The following is a 24719-nucleotide window of genomic DNA, read 5'->3' as shown; positions in this document are numbered from 1 at the left end:
AACTAAAACTATAATAAATCTAAAAATGGACCCTGCGGCATGGTACCAAAGATGCTGGCAGCATTTCCCCGCTGGATCGCAAGACTGATGCGTTGAGCGAGGAAACTGCCAGCTCTTCGGTCTCCTGTGGTATCTCTGAGTCTCTTTGATAGATCTTTGATGAGACTCAGAGCGCCAGGAACCCTCGGACCAAGGGTCTCGACACCGAAAGGTACAAAATCATATTCGGCACCGAGACCACTGTATTTTCCTGCTTTGGCAGTTTCTGCCATTTCTGCTGCTGCTGCTGCCCTTATTGATGTTCGGTGGAGATGAGACGGGGCCAGTGTGTCAACACCTGTTGCATCCCACACTAGCACACGTCCCATACTCCACGGAATCAGCGACATATCGTAATTCAATTTATGCTACAGCACTTAAGAATGTCAAAAAATCTGCCACCGCCACGAAAAACTGCTGTTGAGAAAAATTCGGCAAGAAACTCAACAAGGTATATTTTTCCAAAACAGATCTAGTCATTCATGTATACTAAGTATTATTATTCAACACATTTTTTTTACTACAGATATACATATACGCTGTTTGAAGCCAGAAATCGCCAATGCGAATTATTAATCATCGATGCAAAATTTTGAAATCGTTTATACTTAAGATTGTTTTTTTTGAAATCTTTTTGTATTTTTTATTTCAATTCCAAATTTTACTTTTACGGTCATCCGTAAAACCGAAATTGAAAATACAAACTGAAATATAGATGCACAGAAAAAACAGAAAAATAAGACCATCACTGGGAATCGAACCCAGGTCGACGCTAGCGTCGCTGCTTAAGTGACTAAGTAAGAAACACAAGCTGAGATATGAGGTGCATAGGGAAATTCGTGTCGGTACCGTTGACCATCAGTGGTGTAGCGGTATAGCACGCGGTACGGATTACCGAGGACCTGGGTTCGATTCCCAGTGATGGTCTTATTTTTCTGTTTTTCTGTGCATCTATATTTCAGTTTGTATTTTCAATTTAGTTTATACTTATTTGAAAGTAAAATAAAATAAATTGTTTTCTGCGGAGGTAAAGTCTTCTTGTGACTTAACTTCCAAACAAATAGTAAATTGTACAATAAGAGCTAAAACGAGCCATTTTACCCCAGACGTTTATATAGCCACCCAAGCCGGTACGTCGAGGGGAAAATAAGTTTAATGCTCAAGTTTTACACTCTGCTTTTCACTTAAATTACGAGGAAATGAAAAGCAACAAGCAAGCAGTATACCGTGTGGTGTCGGTCAAGAATTGCACCACCCCTCTCTTCCCGTGGTGTCGTAAGAGGCGACTAAGGGATAAACCGGAGGATGGGCAGCAGCGTCCTCCGCGAACTATCGGATATAACTGCGGTCGCCAACCCGCCTGCCAAGCGTGGCGACTAAGGCATTTTCCCCCAAGGTACAAGATATAAAACTAATGAATCCACACAATCAGCCCAGACCCCTAGTCCCCGGCGGCCCTGCTATTCCTGGCTCCGGTAGCGGCCATGGTAACGGCGGGGCAGGGTGCTATAGCTAATCACCGGCAGAGGCCCGGCTACCAAAAACGACAACCTTTGGCCCTGGCAACATATAACTGCGAACGCTGCGGACCGATGAAAGGATACTGGAACTGGAGGAAGAATTGAGCAGGTTACGATGGGGAATCATAGGGTTATCAGAAGTCCGTAGAGAGGGGGAGGACACGATAACTCTTAAGTCCGGTAACTTGCTCTATTTCCGGGAGGGCGAACACCAGTCCAGGGAGGTGTCGGGTTTATCGTCCACAGGTCCCTCGTGAACAACGTGGTGAAGATCGATAGTGTGTCGAACCGGGTAGCATGCCTTGTACTCAGAATGACCCAACGATATTCGTTGAAGGTCATACAGGTATACGCTCCGACCTCGACGCACTCCGACGATGAGGTGGAGGCTATGTATGAGGATATTTCCAGAGCCATGCATAGCTCCAAAACTCACTTTACGGTTGTTATGGGGGACTTTAACGCAAAGCTGGGCAAACGAGACGGTGAAGAACTGAGAGTGGGGAAATTTGGAGTGGGGCGTAGGAATCACCGGGGCCACCTACTGGCCGGTTTTATGGAGAAGGAGGGACTCTATATGATGAACTCCTTCTTCAGGAAACGTGAGCATAGGAAGTGGACCTGGATGAGCCCTGATGGTGTTACGAGGAATGAGATAGATTTTATCATGTCGACGAAAAAGCACATATTCAATGATGTCTCCGTGATCAGTGCGTTTAAAACCGGGAGTGATCACCGTATGGTACGAGGCTCATTGAATATCCAGTTCAAGCTTGAAAGGTCTCGACTGATGAAATCTACGCTCCGCCCAGAACCTGCTCAGCTCCAAAACCCGAGAGCTTTCAGCTCGAACTTCAAAATCGTTTCGAATGCCTAGGTAGCGAGGTGGACGATTACAACGACGGGTTTGTGGAAGCTGTCCATATGGTCGGGTCTAAGTTCTTCAAGACCCGCGTACTAGAACCAAAAGGCTTTCGGATTCCACCCTTAGGCTCATGGAGGTGAGGCGTGAGATGATTTTGCAGTCTTCTGGTGACGCTTCTCGTTATCGGCAGCTCAACAGACAGATCTCAAAGTCTCTGAAGCGCGATGTACGCCGATTTAATACTACCAGTATTGAAGAGGCTATTGAGCGTAACAGGGGCTCTAAGGTGTTTACCAGGGATCTGTCTGTTGGTCAAGCCAGTTGATGAAGCTCAAGACCGACGACGGCAGAATCGTTTCATCCAAACCTGAGCTGTTGGAGGAAGTTGAGAGGTTTTATGGACAGCTATACACGACAACCCGAACACCTAAAGACCCGAGGGCTAGATTAACCCGACACTATACCGAAGACATCCCGGACGTCAGCCTGTACGAGATTAGTATGGCCCTCAAGCAGCTTAAGAATGGCAAAGCCCCGGGTGACGACGGAATTACAGCCGAACTCCTGAAGGCGGGTGGTAGACCAGTCCTTAAGGGCCTTCAGACGCTGTTTAGTTCCGTCCTTCACCAAGGAGAACGCCGAAAGCATGGAACAGAAGTGTGGTGGTGCTCTTCTTCAAAAAAGTGATAACACCTTGCTGAAGAACTATAGACCCATCTCACTTCTGAGCCATGTTTACAAGCTATTTTCCAGGGTCATCACAAACCGTCTCACACGCAGGCTTGACGACTTCCAGCCTCCCGAACAAGCCGGCTTCCGAAAAGGCTATAGTACCGTAGACCACATACATGCGCTGCGGCAGGTTATACAGAAGACTGAAGAGTATAACCTCCCCCTTTGCCTAGCATTTGTGGACTACGAGAAAGCCTTCGATTCGATCGAGACTTGGGCTGTGCTGCAGGCTCTCCAGCGGTGCCAAGTTGACTATCGGTATATCGAAGTGTTGAAGTGTCTGTACGAAAACGCCACTATGTCCGTCCGATTACAGGATCAGAGCACGAAGCCTATTCCTCTGCAGCGGGGAGTCAGACAAGGAGATGTGATCTCTCCGAAACTGTTCACCGCTGCATTGGAGGATGCTTTAAGGTTTTGGACTGGAAAGGACGAGGCATCAACATTAATGGCGAGTACTTCACTCATCTTCGATTCGCCGACGACATTGTAGTCATGGCTGAGACCATGGAGGACCTCGGTGCTATGCTCGCTGACCTCAGTAGAGTTTCCGACCGAGTTGGCCTGAAAATGAACATGGACAAGACGAAAGTCATGTCTAATGTCCATGTTGTACCAACTCCCGTAATAGTCGGAGACTCTGCGCTCGAAGTTGTTGACGACTATGTATACCTGGGACAAACGGTCCAGTTAGGTAGGTCCAACTTTGAGAAAGAGATCACTCGTCGAATCCGACTCGGCTGGGCAGCGTTCGGGAAGCTTCGTAGTGTCTTTTCGTCCAAATTACCGCAGTGTTTGAAGTCAAAAGTCTTTGACCAGTGTGTGTTGCCAGTGATGACATACGGATCTGAGACGTGGGCGCTAACGATGGGCCTCATGAGAAAACTCAAAGTCACTCAGAGGGCTATGGAGAGGGCTATGCTCGGGGTTTCTCTGCGGGATAGAATTAGAAATGATGATATCCGCAGTAGAACTAAGGTTACCGACATAGCCCGAAGAATTGCGAAACTAAAGTGGCAGTGGGCGGGGCACATTGCTCGCAGGACGGATGGCCGATGGGCCAGAAGGTTCTCGAATGGCGTCCGCGGACCGGGAGACGAGCTGTCGGTAGGCCTCCAACAAGATGGAGCGACGACTTGGTTAAGATCGCGGGATCGCGGTGGATGCGGAAAGCACAAGACCGGTCTGAGTGGAGAGCCTTGGGGAGGCCTATGTCCAGCAGTGGACGTCTTTCGGCTGACATGATGATGATGATGAAAAGCAACAGTGGAAACAATTGTTCACTTCCCATGTACCTTTTATTTTTTCATGCATTATTATATAATTATATTTTTTTAGTTTTATTGATTTATTTTGATTGATTCGATTGATTTTTAATTTTATATAAATTAAAAATTCTTAAAAAAAATATGTAAGTAGAACTTTTTGTTTGTGGCTGTTGACACCTGATTACCTTGGTCTTAGACGAAGATTTTACTTTACTTTATGCACTAGAGCATAAAAAGTCATTTTATGTCATCTAGAATAGATCCAGCATAAACACGAACTTGACGAGCATGAGAAGAGGAAACTTTTTTTTTCGAAATCAAATACTTTCCCACTTGTATCGTATTTGTAATCAGCAGGGCTACTACGAAACCCGAAACTCGAAGTTCGTGTCGTGCGGTCCCTCTGAAACTTATACTATTGAATATGAGAGCGAGAGGGACGGTACGATACGAACTTCGAGTTTCGAGTTTCGGAGTAGGCCTTCAGTAGCCTCGATTTGAGTTGAATTAAAGTAGTTACAGAATTTTTTTAACACCATGTAGAGCGAGAGGTTGCTCTAGAGTCTAGACAGAAACAAGATGGAAACAAAGTGTGACCTTCGCCTAATTCATAGATATTTTTTTTACCTAGTAAGAACTTAAAGTTGATTCAACCTAGAGATGAGGCAAATGTTAAAGCTAAGAATAACTTGAACTAAACCTGTCAATTTCAACAGATGATATTGCGTCAGTAACAGCCTGCGTCTCCAACTAGTTTGAAGACAAATCAAGTTTTATATTGACACGTTAAACAATATTTTCAAATGACGCAAACAACAAACAACACGAAAAAAGAAAAACGCGTCACACACGATTATAGACAAGGTTTTTTTTTTCCATTAGTACGAACCTTCTTCTCTGTACTTGCAATTGCCATCCCAACTACATCACTACCAATCGGTACCATAAACCGTTAAGCCTCCTCCTACCGAAACGTCCCTAGCCCGATGACCAGAATACCAGGTTTTGGCTCCAGGAGGCAGGCAGGCGCAGACCCCTCTTTCCCATTGGGCATATGGGCAGGTATTTTCGAAATATAGACTGTAATACTGTCGGTTTATTGAATTTGGACCCCATTGCCCTAAGGTACCCAGGGACCAGGGTTAAAGACGAAAATTATAAAAAAAAATGTCTTGTAGGTAAAAAACCTAAGAAGATAGAAAGTGTGCGTTTGTAGTAGTAACGTGCCCGTATGATAAGATGCAGTTCCATATTCAAAAAATGACTTAGACCCATATCAATTCTGTGCACTACTACATACAATAAAAAAGGTCATCATCTTAAGTTCTTTACCTATACACTACACTACATAATAATGCTATCTTCCTCTCCGGTGGCGAATGCACTAGTCCCAAAACGCACTATTAGTCAATACACTCTAATTTCGAAAGCCCCTCTTCTCATAAGAAACTAGGCCCAAATCCTCTTTACCCTTTAAAGGGGTTCGCAGACGATAAAGCACATATTTTCTCTTTAAGTACTTGGTGATGCAAAAGGTTATGGTACTCGTAAACGGTCAAATAACTCTTAACATAAAATCCACGTGTTTGACTTAAAACCGCTTGACCATTCCTATGACCATACTTATTTTATAACTTTGTTATGTCTGTGGTTTAAAAAACAATTACAAAGGTGGCACATTAACTGCGATCAAATAAAACAACACTAAATGAATAGATAGGTAGATTGAAACTGGCTGAATGATGTCCTATGGTTACAAAAAAATAAGAAACTGGCCAAGTGCGAGTCGGACTCGCGCACGAAGGGCTCCGACCATTATCTATACAACATTAGACATTAGCAAAAAAACACGTTTTTTGTATGGGAGTATATATTTATAAATATTTATTTTATTTTAATTTAATTCTTTATTTTAAAGTGAATATACGACTAAATATTCTATGAATATTTCAAGCTGTTGCCGTTATTATAATATCGAGCAAACAACGGCAAAAAATCACGCTTGTTGTATGGGAGCCCCCTTAATTTTTTTTTTGTATTTGGTGTTATAGCGGCAACAGAAATACAATATCTGTGAAAACTTCAACTGTCTAGCTATCATGGTTCATGAGATAGGTACAGCCTGGTGACAGACGGACAGACAGACGGACGGACGGACGGACAGACAGCGGAGTCTTAGTAATAGGTTCCCGTTTTTACCCTTTGGGTACGGAACCCTAAAAACATAAGTAAATTAATTTCATAACCCACATGTTTACGGTGACTACAGGTTCGTAGCACCAGCTTCGAATCCCTTAACCTGGAATACTTAGTGATGATTACTTTATTTAAATTGCATTGTATGATAATGGCGGATACAGGTGCGTCAATATCCGGAATCCGAGTAAGAACAGTAAAGAACCCGTGCCGGCGTCATCTTTACGTGCGCCCCGCCGCCTCATTCACAGCTGGGTCACTTTCTCTACACAACCTTGATTTCTTACGCTTCGTACATCGTAACTCGGCATTTTTGTCACCGGACAATCAAAACTTTTACTTTTCTACACTTTCAAAATCATAACTTTGCTCATAGTTCGCCATAACAGTTATATAAATAACGCTACGAGTGTACGACCACGGAAACTTGCATAACAGCATGTTAATGCGATATTTAATTATCACGGACATCGATTTCACAAGTACCCGGCTAATAAATTTTCCATAATTTTTTAAAGTTCACTTACCAGCCATCAGAGTAGTTAAGAATCCAGAGAAACTCCTTTGTGTCAGAAAAAAAAAACACCAGAAACACACAGCTCGAAAAACAGATTTCAAAAAATGGAATACGTCACTGTCACTTTTGCCGCGCTAAATTGCCGCCAGAATACGAGACACGAGGGTTTTAAAAAGTAAGAAGTTTTTTTTTAATGTCACGGATGCCACGCGCGCTACGGTCTGTGGCTGCACCGGTTGTGAGTCGATTTCTTGTTTACACACACAAGAAACGTGAAACTACAACCCGGTCATAGGAAAACGCGGCAAAACGAAGTGCATTTCCGCATTCTGTCGGTGCGTTTCAAAATGGAGGCATAACATTTGCCAACCGGCGAAGCTAGCCGTTTTGCAAGTTTTCGCAATTGCGGGTAGTCGTCAATACATAAATGCTACTAATAATATGTAGAAAACCACAACGTAATTCATGCAGAGGTACTCGAAGCAACTATTATTCCGTCGGATGTATAATCCTTATAATTACTAGATTTTAATACAGACGATGATTGCTGACACATTAAATAGCTCGACAATATTGAGAGCCATTAGAGCAATTTTTATACCTACCTCTATTGTCTAACCACGTTTAACTGTCTAGCTTAACCTTAACTTTTTTCATCTAAGGGGCTGTTTCACCATCCATTGATTAGCGTTAACCGACGGTTAAATGTGATGCCGTCTCCGTCTATTCGAACAAAACAAATAGAGACGGCATCACACCTACCCGCCAGTTAACACTAATCAATGGATGGTGAAACAGCCCCTAAGTCTTTTAGGTATTTATGGATAGTAGGTACTACGCTTTTCAGTTTTTATGATTCATAGTTAATAATGTTAAACAATTTTTCTATGGGATGGAGGTACAGTCGACTAAACCGAATCATGTACCAGAACCTTTGTGCTACTAATTTCATGTTGACATCCCATACTTTTCTGAAGGAAATCATGGTGAAATTGATTATTAAAAGGTTCCATTGTAGTACATAAATCAGTTTGTTTGACTGTAGAGTAGACCGCGATTGTCTGAATGAGCTCATAGACTAATTTCTTCATTCTCCTCGAGATTGTAGAATCACGAATCTCTGTTAAAGTTTATAAGTAAGTATTATGATAACGTCTCAATATAGCAACTGTCGCTTAATTATCGCAAACTATATGACGGGCGTCGTTTGTCACCGCGCGCACCGAGTTTCGTGGTACGGGGCAATCAGCTCTTGTCAAGCGGGCGAGCGAGCGGACGCGGCGGCCATTAATTGAATTCCAGAATTTTCTTCGAGAGTAACAGGTATCAGTTAGGTGTTAGTGTCATTCGTGTTGTTGTTTACTGTTTTATACAATTAGTAATTGTTCGAAACGATTGTTTTTAATGGTAAAAATAATTAGCTGGTCGCATTTGTAATTAATATATCTATTAACCCCAAATTTTTATCATCTGTAAACACCATACAATACAACCGGCCAATACAATACGATGATTTCATTGAACACTGTGACCAATAGTAAGAAATACAAAGAGCAGGTAGGTATTTAGAAAAAAAACTACCTAAAACGTAAGTAGGTAGGTACCTAATAGGTCGATCTTGATTGATAGGGAGATCTCTTCCAGGCTAACTTTTGCAACAAAAGGAAATAAATAAATAAATATAAATATCATGGGACACTTGACACCAATTGACCTAGTCCCAAACTAAGCAAAGCTTGTACTATGGATACTAGGCAACGGATAAGCATACTTATATAGATTAATACATTCTTAAATACATATTAAACATCCAAGACCCGAGAACAAACATTCGTGTTATTCACACAAATATCTGCCCCGGCCGGGATTCGAACCCAGTACCTCAAACTTCGTAGTCAGGTTCTCTAACCACTTAGCCATCCGGTCGTCTAAAAAGGAATAGAATAAAATAAGGAATAGATTTGAGCAGGTGGTGGTGAATTTAACAATACATAAAAGTAACGTTTATCACTCATCTACCAGATGACAGGACCTACCTTGGACCTACACTCAAACCAACTGAATCGCGACGTGACCCACTGTGGAACCGTTTCGTAGAAAATGTATAGTGACATCGCATTGCTTGGCAAGGGAATTAATTTATTCAAACTCAAACTCACAACATTTATTGACATAGAAAAACCTGACTGCCAAAACTACATCAGGTGACCCGTATGCTCGTTTTCAAACTCACAACATTTATTGACAAGAAAAACACACTACATCACAACAAAAACACAGTAAAAACATAAATAGGAGAAGAGAGGAAAATAAGAGATATTGTGCTGTAGTGTGATGCCAAAAGGACTCAGCTCAGCATGTGCCGTAGCCCTGTAACCAGAGCTGCAGCGCTGGTTTTCAGCTGAACCCCGGTGAGTGTGCACCCACGTAACCGAACGCGTAATTATTGCGGGAAAAGAAAAAAAACGATATATTATATTATATATATATATATATAAATCATGACAAATATAAGAATTATAAAATACCTATAAACATATATATGCGTGGAAATTTGTACAAGAGGATTTAAAAATAAAATAAAAGAGTAGCAATAAATTCAATAACGACAACAATAATAAGTTAAATAAAATTAGGGACGCCTCAAGTAAGTTGGAACAACTCGGCCACCAACAGGTTGTATAAAAAAAGGAAGAAAATAAGCCTATAATAGTGGTCTAGAACTCTGTTAAGTAGCTAAATTAAAGTTCAACAGTCGGGACCAATCAAAAACTCTTAGTAATGATTTTGAATCCTATACGAGGCTGGAACCTTTGTGCTACTATCGCGATAAGTTAGGTAAGTATTAGTATTATAAACAGTGGCGTAGCGTAGTTTGGGCGGAGGAGGCGGTCCGCCCAGGGCGGCACACTTAGGGGGCGGCAAAATACCATAAAATTTTAATGGTATGTCTGAAGTTCCCAATCCGCACTGGGCCCGCCTGGGAACTACGGCCCAAGTGTTCTCATTCTGAGAGGAGGACTGCCCAGCAGTGGGACGTGTATAGGCTGGGATGATGATAATTCCATAACAAAAAAAATGTCGCAACTACGATTCGGACCGATTAGAATGAGTAGCTACGCTCCCTTCAGCCGCGTACGTAACCGGAGTTTCGTAACCAGTTGCGGAAGAAAACTTTTACGCTCTTGTTCGAAACCGGTTGCGAACGAAAACTATTTTGTTTTTATGCGAAACCAGTTACGAAAGAACACTTTGTGAACGAACATTAGTGATCGACTTCTGGTTTTTTACTGAATCGGCTTGCGTTTGGCCACAATCACGCCTGATGGAAAGCGAGGATACTCGTTCACTAAAGTGTTCTTAGGTAACTGGTTTCGCATAAAAACAAAATAGTTTTCGTTCGCAACCGGTTTCGAACAAAACCGTTAAAGTTTTCTTCCGCAACTGGTTACGAAACTCCGGTTACGTACGCGGCCGAAGGGAGCTACGCTACCCACGCTACGCCACTGATTATAATAATAATATAACGTTCTCCTACGTGGAATACGGGTATACCCAAATTCGACGAAGAACTAAAGTCAACCAAGTCTAACAATATGCAAGTTGAAGTGGCAATAGGCGGGCCACATAGCTCGAAGAACAGATGAGTATGTACAGATACTAAGTAAGAAGACAAAGCGTTGGCAGGCCGCCTACTAGGTGGACTAACGAGATCGTGAGAGTTGCGGGCAACCAGTGGATGCAAGTGGCGAGTTCTCATTCATTATAGCTTCTAAGGGGGAGGCCTTTGTTTAGCAGAGGAAGTCTTCCGGCTGGTGATGATGATGATGATCATGATGATCAGAATTTGTTTTGCAATTATCTGTCTAGGCTAGAGAACTTAACAGATCTGCGTTCCCAGGATACAAAACTAAATGGCAGTGGCGGCCTTAGGGGGTGGCGAACAGGGCAATCGCTCGGGGCCTCGCTCTTGCAGGGGCCTCGCGCAACTACCCAAGCAAATTTTAAAAAATATAGATTTTTTGACTATATTTTCGCATCAGATCACATAACTACTTTTTACTAAGGACCTAAGGACAAAGGGCCTTGCAAAGACCTGCCGCCCGGAGCCTCGCAATGGGTAAGGCCGCCGGTGTTTGGTGAGGGCGTATTAGTAGTTATTATCCGTCTGTAATTGTACCTAAAGATTTCGTTAATTGCTATCCCGCAGGAACTATGCAGTTGTCCGGGATAAAAAATACCCCATGACCTTTCCAAGGTCTTGAACTAAACCCATACCAAATAGGTATCTTCTAAATCGGTACAGTGGTTTAAGCGTGACGAAGTAACCGACAGACAGACATGAGAGATGTTTTTTTATGCAATAACTACTAATGAACTAAAATAATTTCCTTGCTCACCCGCGACCTTACGATAGCTAAGCTTATGCAAAATATGCGTGTTCATGCAGTTCCTCCACCTCCACACTGTAAGAACACACACAAATCACACAAACCCATCTATCACCACCACCACACTACACTGACGCGTTTCGAACTCAACCAGAGCTCATCTTCAGAGTGACACAACCGTACACCATGCTACCAGTTGTTAGACTCCACAACACAACACACAACAACAACTAACAACTGGTAGCATGGTGTACGGTTGTGTCACTCTGAAGATGAGCTCTGGTTGAGTTCGAAACGCGTCAGTGTAGTGTGGTGGTGGTGATAGATGGGTTTGTGTGATTTGTGTGTGTTCTTACAATGTGGAGGTGGAGGAACTGCATGAACACGCATATTTTGCATAAGCTTAGCTATCGTAAGGTCGCGGGTGAGCAAGGAAATTATTTTAGTTCATTGATATGGACCACCGCAAAGTAACGCCTGATTCAATAAATTATTTAATAACTACTAAGCTAAGCGCCTACTCAAACTTTTCTGCGATGTTGCTCTAAAAGGAGATTAGGAACCTATAATTGTTTTTTAGGACACGAGTATGCATGACACGTAAAGCAGAATACCAATTGGTACCCGGAACACTAGAGTATCTGATGGCACATTCGTTGTTAGCATAGAGAGCATAGTTATAATACCTCGGGTCCCCTATATTATAAAGTACTCTGTGCCTCGGGTACCATTTAATATTACCATTTAATTTCACTTCGTCTTGCTCTCTAAGCGTGTATAAGCCGGAACAAGGCAGCGATAGCGTTGTAATTGGCGGCAGAATTAGCGAGTAAGATGAAGGTAGTAATCCGGGCGGACCTTGCATAAGGCCATAGGTAAACAAAGTGCCACGACACGTTTTGAAAATTTTAAGGGTCACTCGTAGTTACATATCGTATATTTAAATAAACATCAAGGCAAAACCGTACCCAGCCCTGTCATTGCTCTTTTGCTGCAGTAGTTGAGTAGGTACTAGTTGATGAGTTGGGTAGTTGGATAAAAGTTACATAATGCGCTTAGTTAATTATAATTATTAATTTTGTACTATTTGCCTAAGCATAGCACAGTGTAAATATTTTTATTTTCCATTTATGTCTTAAGTAAATAATTAAAATAATACATGCTACTGTAAAAGGATTGACAAATTCAATTAAATTGTCTTAAAAATCGAAACGCTCTCTGACGGCTCTGACTGAACGTCACTCAGGAACGTCAACTTGCGGATTTTTAGGTTATGTTTTCTTACATATCTCAGTAACTCACCCATACTCTTAATATTGCAACATTAAATCATAAAAACAAACATGGCACTGCTAAAAACAATAGCAACTCGTATAATTTGTAAGTACAAACAGTGCGGTCACACTTAAGTGTCAACCTATTAGCATTCTAATTTGTTTTTCTTTTTCAGTAAGTCCGCGACTAGCTTTAGCCACAAGATTCTCTTCCACTGCCTCTAACACAGACGACGCTCCAGTAGAAATCGAAAATCCTTACAAGAAAGAGACACGCCAATGTATTTTGTGCAAACTGAATATAACTCCAAACTACAAGAATGTACGTTTACTATCCCAATTCCAGAGCCCGTATACTGGAAAAATCTACGGTCGCCATATAACAGGCTTATGCAAAACGAAACAAGCGTTAGTTGAAGCAGAAATCAAGAAGGCACAAAACTGTGCTTACATGCCATACTTTTACAAGGATAAAATTTTCCTAAAGGACCCTAAGTTGTTTGATCCGGAGAGTCCTATCCGCTCGCATAGGTTTTAATTCTGTAATATAATTAGTTTGTAGTGATATGTTAATAAAGTGTTTTTAGTTCAATTGTTTTTTTTCTATTCTGTTTTTCACATTGTTGAAGGGAGGAATTTAAGATGCGTTCAAATGGGAATACAATTTTATTAACATGGTTTATAACACACAGGCAAGGGACAGCAATATTTGATTGTGAAACACAGTTGGTTGTTATAACTAGTGTTGGTATATGAAATTGTGTTGGGACTTTTTTCATGGTTCTTAGATCCCATATATTGTTATGAGTGGTGTTGCTATAAGCCGTTTTGACTGTATCAGATTCAAAGTAACTGAACTGTGTACAGAGATACTATTGGGTGACACTCTTTACTGGCCTGGATAATACTTACCCTGTTTTTCGTGTACATGCCCAAGGAAGCTCATATCAGTTTCTATGGGCGTGTAGTTACACGAAAAACAGGGTTGGTATTATCCAGACCGGTAAAGTCACCCATACTATAGTTTTATTACAAAAGACAAAAAATTACATGAGAATGCAGTTTTTTCTTAATTTTTGCATGTGAATGGGTAATAGCTTGGTTAAAAAAGAATCTTTTTTGTCTGCTCACTGAATCAATATCACTGATTAAAACACGAAATTCAAACAGTAACATTTATTAATATAGCAAAACTTCATATCTCCAGCATTTTACTTAGAAATCATTAAATTTAGACAAGACAGCACTGGAATCATCAGGAGTATTAAAGCAATCATGATCAGAATCATATCCAACCAACGATGGTGGTATTTTTAGCATCTGCAATATCTCTGAATAATCCATGTTGTGTTTATCGGGACACTTTATTTTCATCAAGTCCATTAATTCTACTAATGCCTCCTGACATCCTTTCTGCCATCTCTTTATCAAACCCCTCAGTTCTTCAGTATCTTCTGTTGTAGCTTTAGCCAATAGCATCTTCTTCTTAACTTCAATCCTGGATTTCAGATTGTCTATATCTCTCTGAGTTATAGAGCCTGTGGATTTAGCTTTCTGCGGTTTAACTACTTTGTCATAAGTCTTACGAATTATGATTGTCTTTTTCTTGTCAAAGAAGTCGTCGTCATCATCAAGTGAGCTTGGTACTAGTTTTGGTTCTAAAGTGGTCTTAGGTTCTGGTGGTTTTTGAGTTTTAACAGCTTTACTATTTGCAGTTGTGTTTACATTCTTTTTGCTTTCTTTCTTTTTAGTTTTACTCTCAGTAATAACAAATTCATCATCATCAGAAATTGTTATTGGCTTTTCAACTGGGGCATTCTCTTTTTTATTTATGGTGCTAAGTGGTACATCATCTGAATCAGAATCAAAGAGGGGTTGTGAGGATTCTTTAACCATATCTGATACTTTAATTTTATCATTGCTATATTTTTCTTTTACTTTAAGAAGTTTCTTTTGTATAACAACAATGCATTCTTTGGTAAGCTGATTCGGACTTTTGGTTTTAGGTGTTTTAGATTCAGATTTCTTCTTTTTTGGTTTTGCAACTTCTTTATCAAGTTCATTAATACTTTCTACTACTGTTTTAATTTTATCGTCAGTTGTACTAGTATCTGTAGTAGTAGTATTTGTATTATCTTTAGATTTTACTGGTGTCCTAAATTTATTGCTTTTCAGTGTTGCCTTTCTGGATTCAGGTGGAGGAAAATCTTTTGAATTTTCTGTTTCCTCAGAATTGGAATTTGCTATGCTAATATCATTTTCAATCTCTGCTTCAGGTGTTACGTTCTCGGTGCAATCATCAATACTGATAGACTTTACTTCATTGTTACTTTCTTGAATATTTAGTGATGCCAAGAATGTCTTAGATTTCTTACGAGGTAATTCGATGTTTCTCACGGGTGTTTTCACTATGTCATCAGCACCAGAAGTTGGAACATCGCTAACTTCGTCTTCTGGATCTTCGTTCTCATTTGCTTTTTCTTCAACGATACTTTTCCTCTTCCTAGTTTCTTTTTTCTCTACTTTTAGTTCAACACTAGTAGGCGTATTAGCGCTTAAAGGTGATATAAAAGGCGAAGGTCCCTTTTTCTTCCAATTACGCGAAAGACCGACCCGCCTACAAGGAGTCAATAAAGCTTTACTTATCCCGCCTGGGGTTTTAGGAGACTCATTTTTAGCGCTACTCTTTAAAGATGAAACATTCTTCATGTTTGAAACTTTATTCGTATAAGAAAGAGCAACCCTTTTAATAAATCTTTGATATTCTCCGTATTTTTTGTAAATAAACACGGACCTCAGACGCAAACCTCTTCTCTTTGGCATTGACAGTTCTTCCCGCCAAACATTTTTTTTTTAATCCACAGAGTAAAAAGTTTCTCCTTAACTTTAGATATCAGTTTAAAACGGTGAAAGAATCGACTTGAACAGCTTGTAGTGATGCCCTAAACTAAATTTAAAATATCGACAAATTACGTACCAACCAACTCACCAAAAATAACATCGAAAGATAATGAACTGCGAAAATTTCATTTCTATATTATTTAATGAAAACTATCATGTTTACTGCAAATATAAGACGAAGAATTTTTATTTTACGACATGAAGCCTATATTTTTGCTTATATTAGTTCTGTTGCTGAAATATTTAATTGGCAATTAAGATTGTCGATATAATGATTTTGAAACACAGTCTTCACTAGCTTTCATTTCATACATCAAAATTTCGCCCAAACGACTGGCCGCTCGAATGTTGTGCAACTAATATTGTGAAGCGGGTTGACCTTCGACGATTTTTGGAAAGCGCACCGTCTTGCGCTGTGCACCTGTTATTTTCACGAAGAACAGTATTATTCCCGGGATAAATAAAAACATTACATAATGCCTCTGCTCAGGTTGACGTCGGGGACTTTTGGGCAGCTGCGTACGTTCGCGACGTCACCAGCTCTCGGTAAACGCGTGAAAACCTTCGCTGTGTATCGCTGGAACCCTGATGAGCCCGAGAAGAAGCCGCACACCCAAAATTACCAGGTCGACTTGGATGACTGCATGCCAATGGTGCTGGATGCGCTTCTCAAAATCAAGAATGAAATCGATCCTACGCTGACCTTCCGTAGGTCCTGTCGCGAAGGCGTCTGTGGCTCCTGCGCCATGAACATCGACGGTGTGAACACGCTCGCCTGTATCGCGCACATCGATCAGAACCTTAACAAACCTACGAAGATCTATCCTCTACCTCACATGTACGTTGTCAAGGACCTCGTCCCAGATCTGACTAACTTCTATCGCCAGTACCAGTCCATCGAGCCTTGGCTGCAGCGTGACAAGGAAGCCGCTAAAGGTAAAGAGACTCAACTCCTACAAGATGTTGAGGACCGTGCCAAGCTTGATGGTCTGTACGAATGTGTTCTCTGCGCTTGCTGTTCAACTAGCTGTCCGTCTTACTGGTGGAATGGAGACAAGTACCTCGGCCCGGCGGTACTCATGCAAGCTTACCGCTGGATCATCGACTCCAGAGATGAAGCGACCACTAAACGACTATCGAAGCTCAAAGACACTTATTCTGTGTACCGATGCCATACAATCATGAACTGCACACGAACCTGCCCGAAAGGCCTCAACCCTGGCCGTGCTATTGCCCAGATCAAAACCCTACTCTCTGGTATTGTCAAGAAACAAGCACCGATCATGGACCCTGCAGGCTTAGAGAAGACAGCTGCACACAACTGAACATGGCAATAAAAGGTCTTTAGAAAAATGGTTGTACTTAAGAAAACATAATGTAGGTTTAGGTCAGATTAGAGTTATAATCTCACTGGATGAACCTAAAGTTGTATAAATAATGTTAGGTGCAATACTGGTTAGTAACTATGTCAATAGTAATGTTTTTTTTGTAGTTCTTTTTTTCCTTGGCTTCCTGAAGCCAGAGACAATAAAAACAACATTTTTACTTTTTCAAGCTGTATTTTCCACAACTATATTTGTTCTAGATCGAAAAATTATGTTTTCTAGAATGCGCCATCCTTTGAATCTTCTAGAATCTTGAAAAAATCAGGCATTTATACTAGGATTTTTTGACTGTCTTTACAATATCATTAAACTGTTAATTAATTTTTAATGTTAATGATGTGTACCTTGTTTACCAAATAATGAGCCATATTTTCTAAAGACATGTTGAATTAGTGAAATTATTCAAAGTATTATTTCAAATTTTTTTTAATGTTAGTTTTGAGTTATACAATCATGATCATGTAAGTTATTACCTTTTGCCATTGTGATGTAATTTATTTCATCCACGCGACAACCTTAGACGAATGTTAAGCAACATTGTAATTTTGTTTTAAATAAATAACTATTTATGTAATTGATGGTTTGCTTTGAAATAAAACATCTCACATTCCTTGTACATTTAACTACAAAAATTAGTTTAATTATGTACTACAATGACAATGGGTGCGCAAGGTCTAAAATTTATTTTCCTAAAATTTCATGGTTGAAATTGTTTGGTATTATAATATTGCATGGCATACTTCTTTGCATAAGGATTTTTGTACACTTTTTTTTTTATAAAGCACTGTCTATAATTGTTAAGTCTAAAATTGTTATTACCAAAATGATAAATCCATAATATCGTTAGATCTAATTATTATTTAGGCGAGCCTTAGGTTAGGCTAGTATTGTTTCAAGGCGCGAAGCGCCTTAACTATGCGGAATGTGGAGCTCCGTCGACTTCGCCTCAAGAGTCGTTAAATTCATATTTGTTTTCCAGACATAAAATTAGTGGTAACTATATTCGGAATAACAAGTTTATACCGAACTTTAATCGGCAAAACAATGTTATACAAACAATTTTTCCACAAAAAAGTATTATGAAAAACAATTTAGACCAAACAATTTTCGACATTTCAATCATTCGACAAAACGTTATTATGCAAAAAAAATATTGAGAAAAAAAATTATGCATTTTAGACCAGTCGATATAGCCCCGACTTAATTGAAATTGACTTGGTCGCGTATTACATATTTTATTTTTGTAACTGACCGTATCCGTATCGATATCTTTTTAGTCAACTGTACTTCAATTGCCCACGGGGCTCGTCTGATAAAACCGGCAAAGTGCGAGTCCGACTCGCGCACGAAACGAAGGGTTCCGTACCATTATCTATATACAGCATTAGACATTAGCAAAAAAAACAAGTTTGTTGTATGGGAGCCCCCCTTAAATCTTTAGTTTATTTTAATTTAATTATTTATTTATTTATTTATTTATTTATTTATTTGGGAAACAAACAGCATATATAACACAGTTGATTATAAATTAATTTAGATGATACATAAGCCAAAACAGTTTCCACTTATAAAGAAGTTACATTTTTTTGTTGCTCGAGCGAGCGTACGTTACAAGTAATAGCATGCAAAACAAATTTTTGAGCAAATTAACAAAACAAATAATTAAAGTTTAAATTATAATAAGTGTTTTATAACTAGTTTTTAATTAAGTTTTATTTAATCGTACCTTTATTATTATTTCAAGTAGGTATGAAAAAATCCAAGTAATAGCTACTTATTCATTTCTTTACCACATTTACATACAAATTGATTTAAATTCATGCAAAACATATCTACATCCGAGAAAAAATCATTATGTTTTTTACACGCTCTTAAGAGTAGTCTATTTCTCGCATATGCAGTACGACTGAAGGGAACGGCAAATAGATAAGACGAACGAGTTTGACGTTTGGGGCATCTGAAGAATATTTTGAGAGTAGATTTGGAGAATCAATATGTCCATTAATAATCTTGTATAGAAATGTTTGATCTTTGATATCACGGCGCTTTTCAAGAGATACGATACTATTAACGTCGTACGATTTATATTTCCATTTCATGCGCCTTATAAATTTGTGTTGAATTATTCTATCAAACAGAGGGTCGTGGGTTCAAACCCCGGCCGCACCTCTGAGTTTTTCCAAATTCATGTGCGGAATTACATTTGAAATTTACCACGAGCTTTGCGGTGAAGGAAAACATCGTGAGGAAACCTGCATTAACCTGCGAAGAAATTCAATGGTGCGTGTGAAGTTCCCAATCCGCACTGGCCCGCGTGGGAACTATAGCCCAAGCCCTCTTGTTCTGAGAGGAGGCCTGTGCCCAGCAGTGGGACGTATATAGGCTGGGATGATGATGATGAATTTAATTATTTCTTTTTAAAGAGATTAGAAATGAAATAATTGAATACGATATTATATGGCATTTAAGATACTCAAAAAACTGTTTACGGTTGGCCCACCGCCTCCAGCTTTATAAGGCGCAGGTTCGCCCACATATGGAATACTGCTCTCATCTGTGGGCAGCGGCCAGTACCAGCTTCCCCCTCTGGACCGCATACAACGGAGAGCGACTCGAATAGTCGGCTGCCAACAAATTTCTGATAGACTTAACTCCTTGGCGCTGCGTAGAGATGTAGCTTCACTGTGCATCCTCTATCGCATGTACAGTCAGCAACATTTGGCACTTTAAACGAATGTATATTTTTGTTGCTGTCTGTACAGTCGAACCATTTGATTCCTGTCCTGGCCCAATGTAGAACGTTCTCACAGTAAGTGTCATAATAAATTCCCTTGTCAAGCAATACAATGTCACTATGACTTTTTCTACGAAAAGGTTCCACGGTGCATCATGAATGAGTTGGTTCGAGTGTACAACGGGGAGTGCACTGAGGAGTTGTTCGGGTTGATCCCTGCCGCATCCTTCCGCCACCGCCCTACGCGAAAACACTTCAATCCTCACCATTTAGTTGGCAGTCCTGTACTGTGCGTTTTTCCAGAATATTCCTGCCTCGCACAGCAAAACTGGAATGAACTATCGCCGGCGGTATTCCCGGACCAATAATTATGAGCTTCAAGCTTTCAAGAAAAGAGCGTACTCCTACCTAAAAGGCCGGCAACGCACTTGTGTCTCTTCTCGTGTTGCAGGTGTGACGGTAATAGCTTACCATGAGGCGATCCGTTTGCTCGTTTTCCCCCTATTCTACACAAAAACCATCTAACTACTTGCATTTAACTTTATTCTTTAAACCACATAATGTTGCATCATAGAATGAGTCAATAACATAAATATGTTGTTGTTTATGTGGCAAATCCCATAATATTTTAATTAGGTATCTGATTGAACGCGTTGAACCATAAAATTATTAGATAATACATAATCGCAACAGACAACTTATCAATCAATTATACAAATCTGCCATACCATAACAAAATGATAAACTTGATATGGCTATGGCAGACGAAAGGAAATCTGCACCATGACAAGATAATATTTTTATGAATCGACTCAGAGTAGGTAAGTACCTATTAAGTCGATATATTGATTATGCAATTTATGATAAAACGCGATACTGGCACAGGCTGGAAAAAAAAAACAAATAATGAGGTACTTGTTACTTGTTTGTTTCGCGGCATTTTGTTTTTAAAACGACGTAAATAGAAAAAGGTATTTGGCGCTTACAGCCTTTTAAAATTTAGTAATACATGGAACGGTTATCTAATGAGTAATGAAATGAATGATCTTACACTTATCGTTTATTAATAACGCAGTTTACCCATTAGGTAGATTTGTTGGAATTTCCCCGCTAAGATAATGCATTACGTATCTAGAAGTTTCATTTAGTCATTATTTATTAGGTTACTTACATAAAATCCGGTTCAAATGACCATTTTTAGGGTTCCGTAGCCAAAATGGCAAAAACGGAACCCTTATAGTTTCGCCATGTCTGTCTGTCTGCCCGTCCGCGGCTTTGCTCAGGGACTATCAATGCTAGAAAGCTGTAATTTTGCACAAATATATATATGGACTATGTATGCCAACAAAATGGTACTTACAATAAAAATTCAAAAAAAAATATTATGGTACCTTATGGACGTAATAGACGTGGAGGTGTTTTTTTTTTCTCATCCAACCTTGTAGTGTGGGGTATCGTTGAATAGGTCTTTTAAATCCATTACGGGGTTGCAAAAACGATTTTTTGATTCAGTGATTTATTTTCAAAATATTCAACTTTAAAGTAACTTTAAAGTGCAAATTTTCATTAAAATCGAGCGTCCCCCCCCCTCTAAAATCTAAACCGGTGGGTGGAAAATTTTTAAAAAAATCAGGATGGTAGTAAGTATATCAAACTTACAAGGAAAACTATAACGGTTAAGTTTTCTTGAGAATTATTAGTAGTTTAAGAGTAAATAGCAGCCTAAGGTATAAAATATACATAAACTTGGAATATCCCCTACAAAATACGAAATCCTTAGAAAACCATTACTTAATTTTTTCGTAATGGCTACGGAACCCTATTTCGAGCGTGTCCTACACGCTCTTGGCCGGTTTTTATTTTTAGATTTTTCTGAATAAGATTTTTCCTGCGTTACAAGGTGGAGGATTAAATGGTATAAGTATGTAACTAGACTTGTTTTTGCCCACGACTTTGCGTAGAATACCCGTAGGTATCACCACCCCGCGGGAACTATGCATTTTCCGGGATGAAGAGTACCTACCCTGCATCCGTTTCCGTTCAGTCGTTCCCCACAAAAGGACCCCGGACCTAAAGTATGGAAAATGTGGTTTCAGTTAAAATATCCTGAGATTTCGATATGTTATAGATTTCAAAGTCCTAAACAAAGGTCTCTAAGGTTGCTACCTCGGTTTTCAAGTCCCTTTCAGAGTTTAGTTTAGTTTTTTAGAGACTTATATTCAGGACTTTGAAATCTATAAATATCAAAATCTCAGGACATTTAACTGAAACCTAATTTTCCATACTTTAGGTCAGGATTTTTTCACATTTCTAATATTATTAGGCTGAATTTCACATACTAAATAAAATAAAGTACTTACATAATAAATAAAATAAAACATTTTTCCTTTTACATTTTAATCATTTATTTAATTAACAATTATATTTATTATATCACTTATGGAAAACGGCATAATCATCATCATAATAACGCTATTCTACAGTTATGTCAAAATATGAAAAATGGGCGTAACACGTTTCCGCTTTTTTTGCCATCTTACAGGCCGCCATCAAATCAATGCTCTGACACTTCCAAAATATATTATTTGTAACAAGTACTTTTTGGGCGTTTTCAAAAAAGTAATATGATTTTTCCTACAGAATCAAGAGCACAATCGATTCCGATAGTTTAAAAAAAAATCCCCAAAAAAAAGTCAGTTTTGCGACGTTTTTTTCATACACTCAGTATGGGCGTGACAAAACTGACTCATAAAATTTTGTATTAAAAAATGGGGTCATTTTTTTAAACGATCGGGATCGATTGTGCTCTTGATTCTGAGTAGGAAAAACCATATTTCCAAAATTTAAAAAAAGGTCATTTTTTTTTGAAAACGCCCTTTTACATTCATGCAGTATGTTCGCTCGACGAAATCCAAGTTTGTTTTTTTATAACGAAAAATATAGTTGCGACAGATGGTACCACTCGCCACTATTGGCGTAAGCCAGCGAAGAAAGATTTCCGAGATGGGTCGGGAGTCCCGGCGGCCAATGAGTGGTTTTCGACAGGCGCAGTATCGCTAGATGGCGTTAGTGTCGTGAGATCCGTTTGACGTTTTAGTCTTGCTTGCGATTGGCTCATTTAGATATTTAACCAATCACGAGCGTGACAGAAAAGTTAAACGGATCTCACGATACTAACGCCATCTAGCGATATTTCACCTGTCGAAAAACCTTCATTGGCAAGACACCCGGCGCGTACAACCTAGAGATCCGGGTTCAAATCCCGTCTGACGCATACGAAAATCTAAGTCGTTATAAAAACTCTAATATTATTTGGATTTAATAATATTGTAACGGATAACTCACGTCTGCAACATGAGCACTGCGCGTCACTGCTCTGATCGCGCGACTTTAGTGCGTGTTGCGGCAGCCATCGAGTCGCGTTGTGCCTAGGAAGAAGGGCTACGAATTAGCCCGAAACATGTCGTGCTAAACTCGATTTGAGACCTGAGTTATCCGTTACAGTATTATTTAATATGAGCGAGTCTCACGGTAGCTTCATGTTCAAAATTATTTGGATTTAGACGATGCGAGAAATACCATGCGAGTTTCAACTTCGTGGCCGCATGCTGTGGATTTATAAGCGGTTAACTTTTGCCTACGTCTGCACTGGGATTTGTTTATAGCTATCCCGGACGAAATTATGCAAGACATTAATATGTAAGGCGTATTATAAGTTAATGATTATATCATGGACTGGGATATTTGGAAATAATTGCGATCCGCATTGGCGATCCCTTCAAATAGCGAACCTACTGTGTTAAAAATAAAGTTGTGTTAAATACTTGTGATGTGTATCATTTCATAATAATGTAAATCTGTTTAAAAAAATATACCTCATTGAGTTTCTTGCCGGATTCTTCTCAACAGAGGTTTTTCCGAACCGGTGGTAGATTTTTTTGACATTCATAAGTGCTTGTTATAGCCTAAATTGAATAAAGATATTTTGACTTTGACTTTGACGTAGGTACACCAGATGAACGGATGATCTAGTTAAAGACAGGATGGTTGTAAACCGCTTCTAACCGAAGCAACTGCAGGGCTACTACGAAACTCGAAGTTCGTGTCGTGCGGTCCCTCTCGCTCTCGTATTAAATAGTATAAGTGTCAGAGAGACCGCACGACACGAACTTCGAGTTTCGTAGTAGCCCTGCTGGTGGTCTATGGGGGAGGCCTATGTCCAACAGTGGACGTCCTATGGCTGATATGATGATGATGATGATAAAGGAATCATGCCGCGATGGCAACGAATAGAAACCCGCCTGATATTTCTCTTATGTACCACCACTCCGCCAGCGCATCGGGGCGGTCACAGACTATGCGCGTGCAAGCCGGACGTGTGGTGTTGCCAGACGGCACGCTTTTTAACAATGTTTTATTTTCAAGGTAGAAACACACTACTAAAATTAATGAGGGCTATCGTTTTTTGTCTCACTAGATGGCGCACTGTTGCGTGAGGTTTTTAAGTATGAATTTCAAAGTCTGTTATTACGGGCGTGAAAACAAAGTTTAGATTAAAATCATATTTAATACACCTTAAAACCGTACCATAAAAATATCGAGCATGCCACAGTGTTGCATATTCCCCGTTTTGTTCGGAAAAAAGGGAGGACAAAGGTTTCCGAAAGACAAAACTGTCTCAACACAGACATTCATAGCCCCGGAACGCATATTTGCCATAATTAGTTTCAGATATTGCAAAATATTCACAAAACTATTCTAATTATAAATAAACCTGCGTAGCTCACCAAAAAACTATGAGATTTGACATTTCGGAGACCTCACGCTACACTATCGCCTCTAGTGGCGAATTCATACGCGATATCCCTCATTGTGCTACGCGTTGGGTTGGGTCGCG

General features: G+C 39.8%; 4 protein-coding genes across 4 annotated transcripts in view; 2 read left to right on the top strand and 2 right to left on the bottom strand.

Moving 5' to 3' along the window:
- Window positions 1-7373, bottom strand: part of snu (ABC-type transporter snustorr) — a 111480-nt gene extending 104107 nt beyond the window's left edge. Inside the window, exon 1 of the mRNA XM_074107440.1 lies at window positions 7148-7373. Within this exon, the coding sequence (XP_073963541.1) occupies window positions 7148-7154 (7 nt within the window). The 5' untranslated portion in view covers window positions 7155-7373. The remainder of the gene's footprint in view (window positions 1-7147) is intronic.
- Window positions 7374-12767: 5394 nt separating this feature from the next.
- Window positions 12768-13394, top strand: mRpS18C (mitochondrial ribosomal protein S18C). Its single transcript, XM_074107439.1, has 2 exons — window positions 12768-12908; window positions 12979-13394. Exons 1-2 carry the CDS (start codon window positions 12872-12874, stop codon window positions 13338-13340), a joined length of 399 nt encoding a protein of 132 aa, XP_073963540.1. The 5' UTR covers window positions 12768-12871; the 3' UTR covers window positions 13341-13394.
- Window positions 13395-13963: 569 nt separating this feature from the next.
- On the bottom strand, window positions 13964-15609 carry LOC141442233 (uncharacterized). The gene has a single exon (XM_074107160.1). The coding sequence runs from the start codon at window positions 15509-15511 to the stop codon at window positions 14018-14020; it is 1494 nt and encodes a 497-aa protein (XP_073963261.1). The 5' UTR covers window positions 15512-15609; the 3' UTR covers window positions 13964-14017.
- A 388-nt stretch (window positions 15610-15997) lies between these two features.
- Window positions 15998-17662, top strand: LOC141442497 (uncharacterized). The gene has a single exon (XM_074107515.1). It carries the CDS (start codon window positions 16180-16182, stop codon window positions 17026-17028), a length of 849 nt encoding a protein of 282 aa, XP_073963616.1. The 5' UTR covers window positions 15998-16179; the 3' UTR covers window positions 17029-17662.
- The last annotated feature ends 7057 nt before the right edge of the window (window positions 17663-24719 follow it).

This window comes from Choristoneura fumiferana, chromosome 25 (assembly GCF_025370935.1).
Source record: "Choristoneura fumiferana chromosome 25, NRCan_CFum_1, whole genome shotgun sequence".
NCBI lineage: Eukaryota > Metazoa > Arthropoda > Insecta > Lepidoptera > Tortricidae > Choristoneura > Choristoneura fumiferana.
Note: the sequence above shows the minus strand (reverse complement) of the source record. Positions and strands in the feature narration are given on the sequence as shown.